General features: G+C 49.2%; 1 protein-coding gene across 2 annotated transcripts; it reads left to right on the forward strand.

The window, feature by feature from the left end:
- Positions 1-481: 481 nt before the first annotated feature.
- LOC102934068 (phospholipase A and acyltransferase 2) lies at positions 482-10,418 on the forward strand. 2 transcript variants are annotated; one of them, XM_037905436.2, is made up of 5 exons: positions 482-609; positions 6,203-6,262; positions 8,128-8,230; positions 8,847-9,115; positions 9,716-10,418. In XM_037905436.2, the coding sequence occupies exons 2-5, from the start codon at positions 6,248-6,250 to the stop codon at positions 9,827-9,829; spliced, it is 501 nt and encodes a 166-aa protein (XP_037761364.1). In that variant the 5' UTR covers positions 482-609; positions 6,203-6,247; the 3' UTR covers positions 9,830-10,418. The 2 variants fall into 2 exon arrangements, with proteins under 2 accessions (XP_037761364.1, XP_043407658.1); XM_043551723.1 differs by having other exon boundaries at positions 520-609; positions 6,202-6,265; positions 8,131-8,230.
- Positions 10,419-12,231: the final 1,813 nt, after the last annotated feature.

The raw sequence follows: 12,231 nt of genomic DNA on the forward strand, positions 1-12,231 counted from the left end.
ATGGGCCACTGGTGTGATCCAATATGGCTGATGTTCTTATGAAGTGTAAACATAGAGGTGGATGTTCCTGCTACTCCATGTGAAATCAGACTTGACCCATCTGTTGATTAAAATTCTGGTATCCTTCTCAAGCCTACTCACCAGCTCAAACTTTATAGATTGGAGGGTAGAAGATATGGGTACAGTGCATTGTGGGAATGCTAGTGGAGGACTATTCAGATTTGATACCTGCCCCTCCAACACATCCACATTGAAGAGTGGGGCAGGTATAGGGTAGGCCTCAGCTGACCCAAGCACGTACCCATATCCCTCAGGTGAGCTAGTTTGCTCAACATCTACTTGCCCCGAGCATGCACTTCAGGGGTTTGAGTGTGGACAACAGGTGGGTTTGGGCACAACTTCAATTCGGACACAGAGTCAGCAGCATATACGTCCATGACCTTCCCATGGGCTGGAATCCAAGCTCTGAATATCCAATCCACGTGGTATTTCCCTTAGATAAATCCAGTGGCAGAATGAAACTGAAAGCTGACAAGAGGGTGTGGAAAGCAGTCAGGAAAGCCAAGGACCTCCGATTCCAGCCCCATGCAAGAGACATCTGTCATCCCTGTAAGTACTGGAGAGTCTAAAGCAAGGTACTTCAAGAGGGTCTAAAGCAAGCAAGTGATAACCCTCTCCCCCCCTGCCCCCGAGCTGTAACACAGGATGGCCAATCCTGGGAACTGTTTGTCCAGCAGCTCTGAGGCAGTTCTATCTGTTCTAGTTCTATTTTTTTCTCCTGTAGCAGCTGTGAGGATTTTGTAACCAATAGGTATTGTGTCAGGGAATCTTTTGGTTCACCAACAATGGTCTAGAAGTCAGGACTCCTGGGTTGTTTTCCCAGCTTTGCGACGTGAGAGCGTTCTAGTAGGTTAGAGCAGGAGGGAATGGGACCCAGAACTCCTGGATTCTATTTTCAGCTCTGGAAGAGGAGTGGGGTGTAGTGGTTAGGAGCCAGGACTTCTGGGTCCCATTCCCAGATGTACAACTATCAGTATAGCCCTTAATTAAAATCTAGACAGTGAAATCTGCTGTAGAGAGTATGTCAGAGCAACCCTCAGTGCAGTGCTCCCCCGGTGGCAGGCAGTGACCTGGCTGGCACACCTGCCTCAGTTTCCCCCTCCAGTCACTCAATAACTTCACTTCAGGCTCTCTTGACTCAATAGGATTCCCCCCTTGAAGCTGGCTTATTACAACAACCTAGTCCAAATAGTCCATAACAAGAGTCCCAGACACAGTCCATTTCTGCCCCCAGTGCAGCTACTCATTAAAAATCAAGCTGTCTTATCCCACGGTGCCCCACACACCAGCAGCACTTTCAGTCCCAGACCTGTCCTTTTACCAGGATGGCTGCCCCAGCCCTTCAAACAGGAACGCAGCCCTGCTTTTCCGAGCAGGAACCCACACAGCCTCTCTGCTGGGACCCTCCCTCAAGCCCCTTGACCCTCTCGCTGTTCCTCAGGGTCCAGCTCTCCAGCCCTGGAGATATCAGCAGGTCAGCCCTCTCCAGCCCTTGTCTCTGGCTCTGGGCCAGAAGGCAACACCCTTTGCAGCAGCTGCTGCTCCAGCCCTGGCGCTCTGGCTTGGGGACACCACCCAGCAAATCTCTCTTGCTGCTCACCTACTTTCAGCCTTCTTCCACAAACCACCTTCTGCTTCCCTCTAGGAATCCTGCAGTCCACAGGACTCTAGCATGTCTCACCTGAGTCTTTATAGCCCCAGGTGCTGCCCTGCCCTCTTAATTGGCTAAACAGGAGCACCTGTTTTGGCCCAGGGGTGCTGGACCTGCCAGCTGCCCTGTGCCAGGGTGATACAAAGCAAACAGCCATGGGAAAGTGGCAGCAGCCCCGAGCTTGGCTCATGCATCTCAGGAAGATTGCACAGTGCAGGGAGGCCAGGCTTACACCCAGGGTTAGAGTTGCTGGACTGTCTCGCCCTCACCAGCAGCAAAGGGACACAGGACTGGAAGGGATGAGTGTGTGTGCATGCACATGCAATGTGGGCTTCTTGTGGCATGCAGGGCTCAGACTGGGATTGCACGCAGCGATGTAGTGCATTGTCACCTCTCTCCACTTGCTGTCTTGTTCGCCAAAATCTTGTCTTTCATAAAAAAGGAAGTCTCCTGGTGTCCTGGTTGAGAAACAAACCTAAATATATGGACTGAGTGTAACTGACGCAGCGACACCTGCTTGAATCTGCCGAGAGTCTGAGCCAATTGCTCTGAGAGGGGGGAATTGAGTGTAGCTAGGAGTGTATGGGCTGAATGCTGGCACCGCTGAGTGACATCTCGTCTGCCACTGGTCAGGTTTGGGTACATGGAGTCACTTTGTCTTTAGGTCCAATCAGCCCTGGCTATGGGATTTCACACGGTGGCCCCATCCAGGGGTCTTCATTGGAATTAAGCCAGGGATGAGGCCTGGCAAGTCAGAAAGGAGGTGACATGAAATGGGAGTATGCACAACGGATCATCCTTTTATTAGCCTCTAAACTCCAGGGCTGCTCAACTCCAGCCAGTCCCATGTCAGGGCTCCTGGGTTCTATTTGGCTTCCGGGAGGGAGTGTGAGTTTCATGGCTAGAGCAAACCATGGCATCAGGACACCTGGGTTCTACTCTTCGTCTCACAGAGGGGAGTGGTGTCTAGTGCTTAGAGTGGGGGACAGCGTCAGTGCTCCTGGATTCTATTCCTAGCTCTGGATGGGGAGTGGGGTCTAGTAGGTTGGGGAGGTGGGAGGAACTGAGAGTCAGAATTGCTGGGTTCCATCCCCTTCTTGTGGGCCAGAGCATGGGAGACTGGGGAACCACGACTGCTGGGTTCAATGCCCAGCTCTGCAACTGTCTCCCTTTTCTGACCACAAACCCCCAAACAGCAGAATCTTAAAGCATATTCCCCTGGGGATCTGAGATGCACCGTCTCAGAGCTGAGTTTGCCCTTTTCTATGGGTCTTCTCCCTTCCCCTCCAAGTCAGCAGCAATAGCTGGGCTAGCTGCTCTTTCCATGGCAGGGCTGCGGTCACCTGATCCCTCCCCCAGACCCGCCTGCCCATGTGCCCTGCAGCGTGAACTCTAGTGAGTAACGGGACTGTCTGTGGCTCAGACACCCATCTGCAACCTCTTACGCTCATTAAAGAGGAGCGCTCCTCTCTTGGCCCCCTGCCCCACAAGGCAGGCTGAGGATCCAGGACCCCGCCGCCAGGCCAAGACGATCATGCCTCTTTCCTCTGTAAGTACCGGCTGCAAAAAGAGCCCCAAGAACCGTTAGTCAAACCTTTTAGCTCAGCTGATCTCTGCAGCTGTTTGTCTGTCCCAGCTGGGTCATGCCTGTCCTAGTATCACTCTCTCATTTGTAGGGTGTGTTCAAGGGGGGCAGGGCGTCTGATTACTGGGTCCCCCATGAAGGTCAGCTCTTGGCATGTGTCCTTGAGTTAAATATAGTCTTGGCCAGGCTGGTTGGCAGGAAGAGGAGGTCCTGTTACATTGCATCTGGACTCGTTTCCTCTCAATGGAGTGAAATCAGGGAATATCATCCTTCCTCAATTACAGTGCCACACTCTACCCTCACAAACCAGCTGCAGAGCAAGAGGGATTTGGTTGCTTAGTTGCCAGGCATTCAGACCTCTTGATCTGCGGGAACCTCTTAAATTCTGGGCTGATTTGCTCAACACTGTGACAACAGACAGCAGGCGTATCCTGCAGTGGGTGGTATGAGGCAGACAGACCTTGGGAGCTCATCTGGTGTCGGCTGGAAAATGTTGTGGTTTCTTTTTCCCTCATGGAAAGTTTTTGATGAAATATCAAGCTTTTTTAAATCAAAACTGGCTGAAAATTGAATATTTTGGGGCAGAAACTATGTATTTTTAGCCAAACCCTGAATAATTTTGGCCAAAAAATGAACAGTTTTGAATAGGGTGACCATATGTTCCATTTTGGCCGGGACAGTCCTTTTTTTAAGCCCTGTCCCGGCTTAAAAGTTGGCAAGAGCAAACGGGACAAATGCGCAGTTTTGCCAAAAAAGTGGGGTGTGACCCCTAGTAGGGTGTGGAGGAACGTGAGGGGTGGAGGGGGAGCAAGTGGCACAGCCAGCCCTGCGTGGGAGAGAGGGCTCAGAAGAGCAGTGCGGGCTGAGCCAACTGGGCACGGGCGGGCAGCAGAGGGGGCTCAGGCCAGTCCTGCACGTGCGGGGGAGAGGAGGGGCTCGGGCCGGCCCCATGTAGTGTCCCATTTTCCCCTTGGGAAAATATGGTCACCCTAGTTATGAATCAAAATTGCCAGAAACTGATTTTTGGCCTCAAACTGACAAAATCTGAATATTTAAATCATATATTTTCAGTCAGAAACTACCAAAAGTTGAATATTTTTGGCTGAAAACTGCATATTTTTGGCCAAACCAGAGATTTTTTCAGCCAAAACTGATGAAACCAAAACAGTTTCACTTTTTCACAGAAATAAAATCACTTTTTGGTCTTTTGTAGGAAATACAATTTTTAAAAATGAAAACTTGAAGACGAACATTTCTTTCCATGAACATTTTTGTTATGTCAAAACCCCAGTTTTCCTTTTGAAAAAAATGTTTTGATGGAAAATATATCCCTGGCTCTCATTCCAAGTGGTGAAGGAAAATCCCAATTTTTGAGCCAATCTCATAATATCTGTTGCAGCTGCACTCCTGAGTTTGAACATGCGGGGTTGTGGCAATACTGTAACATTTCTGTTTTAAAATCCATTTATATAATTTCTGGCTATTTCCCCTTGCAACACCCTAAACATTTCCTCTCTGCGATGGGGTTCCTGGGGTATAGCCTGGCCTGTGGGACTGCTGAGCCCTCTGTCCCTCCAACCTGGGGTATCCTCACACACTGTGATGCTGTATCAAGTTACAAATCTCTGGCAGGTACTGCACCTATACAGCCATCCACAGACAGAGACACATCCAACAGAGTTACATGAATGCTTCTCCCAGCCACTCATGTACCCTCGATAGGGAGGTTCCAGCCAATTCCCACCAGCTCCCCAGCCTTGTACCCCAGAACTGTACCGTCCTGCCCTGGTCAGAAGCCTGACCAGTATAAATTCATTACCCAGTCCACCCACCCCACTCCCATAATGTGGAGAGGGCACAGAATAGCTTTTGTAAACTGAGCTGAGATTTCCCAAGCACTTCAACCAAAACACAGTTTTTGGTAAAATAGAAAACATATTTGTTAACTACAGAAAGATCAATTTTAAGTGCTTATAAGTAGCAAGCGTAGAGATCAAAGTTGGTTCCCTAAGAAATAAAATAAATTCACAGTCTAAGTTCTATAAACTAAACAGGATTTGAATCAAGCAGTGTCTCACCCTGATAGATGGTACAAACATGTCACAGAGCTTCAATACACAGGCTGGAACTCTCCACCAGCCTGTGACCCTCCCAAGTTCAAAGTCTTTGTCCCCCAGACCTTTCTTCCAGATGGTGAATTGGGGGGTGAGTGAGGCCAAGCCACTATGTCACTTCCCCTCCTTAGAGTTTCTTCCAGCTTGCTGGAAAGATCTATGGTTGTGACATGGGTGTCCGCCCCCATTGGTCAAGCATTCTCCATCCTCTACGTGTTCTCTCTGAGAAATCTGCATTGTATACAGCTCCTGGGATAGTGGATTCTCTTTAATGGGCCATGAGCACATCTGGCTACTCCATTGTTGTACCTGAAAGGCTGGTTGGGGGTGTTCCCAACCTCACAACACAACACACACATAGCAAAACTTCATAACTGCACATACAATGATAACACATACAATCCAACAGGATAGTAATGTTCAACAGATCAAGACCTTTAACATGATACCTCACAAGGCATACTTTGTGCAAAACATATCAATTATATGACAGGGGTGAGTATGGGGAGGGATTACAGGGTGTGGCTTTGAGGTTCAGAGTGCCACACTCTCCTTCCTTGACGATACTTATGGCAATGAATCTGCCTCACGTCTGGTCTAATTTTAGCTTTTCTTTTCCAGCAATGAGCTAAACAGGTTCCCCAGGAACCACAACAATCTGGTGTCCATTCATGCTACTTAGATGCGATGCGAACACCTAAGTTTTTTTTTATCAATTTCTGAGGATTTACATAGGTGACACATTTGAATTAGTCAAGGGGAAACTGAAATCCTAATTTCTTTAAAACACAGAAACTCTGAGAAAATAAGCCATTCTGCTTCTGAAGCTCAACGAAAATGCCACTTAAAGGGGTAAGTACTAACTGAAACGGTTTGTATATCAGAATAACTTGCATTGGGCTTGTCCTTTATTCATAGATTCATAGAACCATAGATTCCAAGACCAGAAGGGACCATTATGATAATCTAGTCTGACCTCCTGTCTAACAAAGGCCAGCAAACTCCCCCAAAATTATTTCTAGAGCAGAGCTTTTAGAAAAAACATCCAATCTTGAGTTCAGAATTGTCAGTCATGGAGAATCCACCATGACCCTAGGTAAGTTGTTCCAATACTTAATTACTCGCACTGTTAAGAAGGAACATTTCGACTTCGACAAATTGCCATTTGCCGATGGAAAAACATTGCATAGAATCATAGAATCATGGAACTGGAAGGGACCTCGAGGGTCCAGTCCCCTGCATTCAAGACAGGACTAAGTATTATCTATACCATCCCTGACAGGTGTTTGTCCAACCTGCTCTTAAAAATCCCCAATGATGGAGTTTTCACAACGTCCCTAGGCAATTTATTCCAGTGCTTAACCACTCTGACAGTTAGGAAGTTTTTCCTAATGTCCAACCTAAACCACTCTTGCTGCAATTTAAGCCTATTGCTTCTTGTCCTGTCCTCAGAGGTTAAGAAGAACAATTTCTCTCCCTCCGCCTTGTAACAACCTTTTATGTACTTGAAAACTGTTATCATGTCCTCTCTCAGTCTTCTCTTCTCCAGACTAAACAAACCCAATATTTCCAATCTTCCCTCATAGGTCATGTTTTCTAGACCTTTAATCATTTTTGTCGCTCTTCTCTGGTCTTTCTCCAATTTATCCACATCTTTCCTGAAATGTGGCACCCACGACTGGACACAATACTCCAGCAGAGGCCTAATCAGCACAGAGTAGAGTAGAAGAATTACTTCTCGTGTCTTGCTTACAATACTCCTGCTAATACATCCCAGAATGATGTTTGCGCTTTTTTTGCAACAATGTTACACTGTTGACTCATATTTAACTGATTTTTTTGGCCCCCAAACTGACAAAATCTGAATATTTAAATCACATATTTTCAGTCAAAAACTACCAAAAGTTGAATATTTTTGGCTGAAAACTGCATATTTTTGGCCAAAATAGAGATTTTTTTCAGCCAAAACTGATGAAACCAAAACAGTTTCACCTTTTCACTGAAATAAAATCACTTTTTGGTCTTTTGTAGAAAATATGATTTTAAAAAATGAAAACGGATCCTTTCCATGAACATTTTTTGTTATGTCAATACCCCAATTTTCCTTTTGAAAAAAATGTTTTGATAGAAAATTTCCCCCTGGCTCTTATTCTCAGCGGCAAAGGAAAATCCCGACCAAGCTCCCAACCCCTGCATAACCAGAAGAGGGTACAACCTCAGGTCTGCCCTGAGATTCCACGCCCAGCATGCCATAGACCTTAGTGATGCATGAACAAATAGCCCATCTGGAGACCCTGCCCCAGGTGCCTCCTAGTAGTAGGGAGAAGTGCCCCTCATAACCCACATGCTTGAGCCAAAGCGCTTCTCCAGCTTCTCTTAGACACCCAGCCTCTGAACCACTCACCCTTCTGCCCATTTTAGTGGCTAACCCCTCTCTCTGGTTAATTGCACCATCTTCATTGTGCATTACACACCTCCCCCGCATCTGATCCAGAGTCTGTTACAGCTGCAATCTGGACCAGCTGGGTTCCTTAGCCCCAGGGGCAGAAGCTGGTGCTTTGGGCTCTGGTGTTTACCAGGTCAATCCCTCTAGCAGTTGGATTGGCCACCCTGCTATGTTCTCAAAGTCTCTGCGGTGAGGGATTCCGTGGCGGAGAGGTAGGTAGGTAGGTTTGCTCCTCCCCCTCCCACTAGTCATGCTGATTTTGCTCCAACAGGAGGAACCGAAGCCTGGGGACCTGATTGAGATTTCCCGCTTTGGATACTGGCACTGGGCCCTCTACGTGGGCTACGGACATGTCATCCACTTAGCGCCCCCCAGTAAGCACCCTGCCTGGCTCTGCCAGTGTGTGTGTTTGTCGGTGGGGAAAGAGTGAATAGAGGGTGCTGATATAAGGCTATGCCCAGGGCCAGGTTGTTGGTATTGGGGATTGAACCTGGGACCTCTAGGTCTAAGATCATTAAGCCGTCAGGGCTTGAGCTCATATAGATGGTTTATTGCTTTAATATCCTCTTTCTTGTATGTTACACTTTGTTCCCACTGCTAAGACTAAACACTACTTTGGTGTAAGTCAGTGTCTGGTCACTGCGCACACCACAGGTCACAGGGGCCCAAAGGGAAGAACCGCAGGGGCCAAACCCAGTTGGACCTGCAGAGTAGGCAGGGCTGATCAACAGGATGCCATAGCCCAGGGCTCTGCTTAAGAGTAGGAGAATCATATGATTCCACCCCCAGAGAGGTAAAGGCACGAGGCCTGACACCTGAGAGGGTGCACTGGGGACAAAGGTACAGCCAGCCCTGTAGCTGGGACACATGCCCTGCTTGGCTTGGTCTAAGAGACATCCCAAGTGATGGAGACTCCAGGGAGGGATCGAAATCTCAAAGTCCATCCAGATCTGTTAGCACACGGTCCATGTGTCTGTCCTGGATCCCCAGGTGAGTTTGCCAAAACTGGATTCTCCAGTCTGATGTCCGTGGTGGCTGATAAAGCCATGGTGAGAAAGGAACCCCTCTGGGCGGTGGTGAAAGGCGATGACTACAGGGTCAACAACAAGCACGACGGGAAGCTGCCCCGGCGGACTGTGCACCAGATTATCCAGGAGGCAGAGTCTCTGGTGGGGAAGACGATGCCATATAGTGTCACCAGCGAGAATTGCGAGCACTTCGTCACCAAGCTGCGCTACGGTGTGGCCAGGAGTGACCAGGTGGGGGGCAGAGTGGGCCCAGCTGTGTGTGTGTGTTTGTGTATGTGTGTACACACACATGCCATGTGAGGCCCATGTAACCCACACGCCTCCTGGGTGTGGTGTTCTGTCCCATTTAGTGGCACCGAGACCACTTAGAGATTAATGAGTCTGCTCTCCAGCCTTAGCTAAGGGCCAGTTGGATTTTAGCTCATGCAGTAGAGGCTCATGCACTAAGCTCCAGAGGTCCCAGGTTTGAGCCCACCGACCGGGGGTCTGTCGGTGTTGCACACAGACCCCGTCCAAGATAGGGGCCCTGTCGTGCTGGGCTTTGCACAGACACATAGCGAGAGACAGTCCCTGCCCTGATGAGTTTACAATCCAGCTAGACAAAGGACGGGAAGGGAGGCCCAGAGCAGGGAAGGGACTTGCCCAGGGCCAGGAGTAGAGCCTGGAATAGAACAAAGGGGACCAGAGTTATGCTGCCTCCAGTGAACTGTGGAGGCCGGATGCTCTAAAATGGACTTTAACTCAGCGTGGGTCTTGTGCCATTTATTGCTGTGTTTAAAACCCCCTGGGCGATCCGGGGCCTCCTGACCAGGTTTCGTCTGTGCTTTGCAGGTCCGAGATGCCATGGTTGCAGGGGCGGTGGGGATCGTGGGCGTAGGAGCCCTTGTAGCAGTTGCTACATTCATTGGCACATTGCTCTCTGACAACAAGCAGGAGGATGAATAATGCAAACATCGGCCTGGGCCAAAGACCCGAGCAAGGTCAATGGGAGCTGATCTTTACTGGAGCTGGTTTAGCTTCTCACCTGCTTTTTCCTTTGGCATCATTGCCCTTGGGAGTTTGTTCTAATGGTTAATCACTTGCATTGTGAAACACTGGTGCCTTATTTCTAACTGGAATGTGTCTGGCTTTAACTTCCAGCCACTGGGTCTTCTCCTGCCTTTCTCTGCTAGGTTAAAGAGCCCATTAGTACCTGGGATTTTATCCCCATGAAGGTACTTATACAAAGTAATCAAGTCACCTCTCAACTGAAGCTAAACTGATTGAACTCTTTAAAGCTCTCCCTGGCAGGCATTTTTTCCAGCCCTCAAATCATTTTTGTGGCTCTTCTCTGCACCCTCTCCAATTTAGCAACATGAATGTTACAGCAACTAGTGTTTTTGGACAGCTGGGACATTCTTGGTGAGCGTGTGTATAAATCTAGCCAGTGAGATTCTGCAGCAGATCTACAAGCTTGCATCAGCATTAACATATTGTATGGGTCATGCTGAACCACATGTTGTTAAAGAAATAAAAGCATTGCTCACATGCCTGACACTTGGGTACAACCGCTCTCTGAAGGCGTTAGACACAAGTGTGTTTAGCAAACACTCCCAAGGCCTATTCTACACTCAGGAGAAGCCTCAGATCAGCAATATTGTCTTGTGATATTTGTTGCTTTTCTTCAAGCCCCAGCTCCTGGAGTCATGTGAGTTTGAGGGAATCTCAGCTTACAAAAGGTTTCTAGACCTCCCTTGTGTAGAGAAGGGCTTGAACCATGAACACCATGGCACCAGCTGGCAAACACAAAGAACCCCAATAGTTGTACTTGTTAAAAATAATTCACACCTCTCCTGATCTTGGGTGGGGGGAGCTGACTCCATGGTTTTGAATGTGATGATTTGGGGCTGGCAATACTAGAACTCCCATCAGCATAATTACTGCAAACTCCAGTTAGTTCCCTGATTGCTCAGTCAGGGCCATTCCTGCACATGCTCCTGAGCTCTGTCATACTGAGGGGAGACCCCAGCCGGGGCCCCAATCAAGCAAATTCTTTAAGTGCATGCTTAACTTTAAGCATCCAAGAAGTACCATTAACTAGCTGGGCATGGATCAGACCCACTGCCCTAGCAAAGGAATGCCCCATAGCCCATTTCCCAAACCACTGAGCCAGCCAGTCCCCCCACCCTAGCACTGGATTGGAGCTGCCACCGCTGAGTAAGGAAAGACCCCATATCCCATTCCCCAAATCCCTGAGCCAACCGGTCTACCCAATGTCAGGCTGGATTGGAGCTGGCACCCCCTAGAGAAGAAAGGGCCCAGATCCCATTCTCTACCCCCCTGAGCTAGCCAGTTCCCCACCCTGGGGCCCGACTGGACCCAGCACCAACTAGCATTTGACCCACCCACAGCCTGGGCCACTCTGAAACTGGAGCCCATATGTAAGGTCAGTATCTCACTTTCAGTTCCCTTAGCTGATTCTTTCCTGAAATCATGTGGCTTGTTAGAATTTGAGCAGGAAATGTCAATTGGCCGAATCATCAGCTATGGAAGGAAAATACACTCCAGTACCTGGTCCCTGGTGAGGCAGGCAGCCAGTCTCCCAGCCTCATGCTAGACTGGAGCTGGTGCACCCTAGAGGGGAAAGGCCCCGTCCTCCATTCCCTGCCCCCCAAGCCAGCCAAGCCCCTTGATGAAGCAGGTTTGCAGCTGGTGCCTCTATCAGAGATCCAGTAGAGTTCCCCTCCCTGGCCACTCTCCAGGCTGCCCTGGGGGGAATCCCCAGTCTCTGGATCCCTACGTATATTAAGCTTCCCTGGGTCTCAGCAGGCTGCAGCCATGTTTCCTCCCTTTGCCGCTGTGGCAATTGCCTGGGCCCCAACCGGCAGTCTGTCACCCCTTCACAGAAACAGAGCCCCTCAGCCCACCTGCCTTAGGCCCCCGCCTCCAGTGCTGACCCCAAGACACCCCAATTGCTTAATCACACCTCTCCCAGACTCCCACCGAAGGTGTGCGCCTTCCAGCTCCCCATGAACGCCGTCCGGGACACAGGGTAGGTGTAGCGCATAACACAGACACTCTGCACTCAGTTCTGCGACACTGCTGCTCCTTCCTTATGCACACGAGAGAGACACAGATCCACACAAAAATAATAACCCCTCCACGCATGTCCCGTCCCTTGGAAGTGCGGGGGCCACCTGCGTTCAGGAAGGCATGGTCTCCCTGCCTCACGTTCCCTCCCCTTAAGCCTGTGAAAAATCAATGGGCAAAAAGCAAACAGTGCAGCTCCTGCCCTCTATCATTTTCCAGTCTCTGGTCAGGTGACTTCCTGGGAAGCCTCAACAGGGGACTCCCTGGCCAGGTGACCT

This window comes from Chelonia mydas, chromosome 7, assembly GCF_015237465.2.
Source record: "Chelonia mydas isolate rCheMyd1 chromosome 7, rCheMyd1.pri.v2, whole genome shotgun sequence".
NCBI lineage: Eukaryota > Metazoa > Chordata > Testudines > Cheloniidae > Chelonia > Chelonia mydas.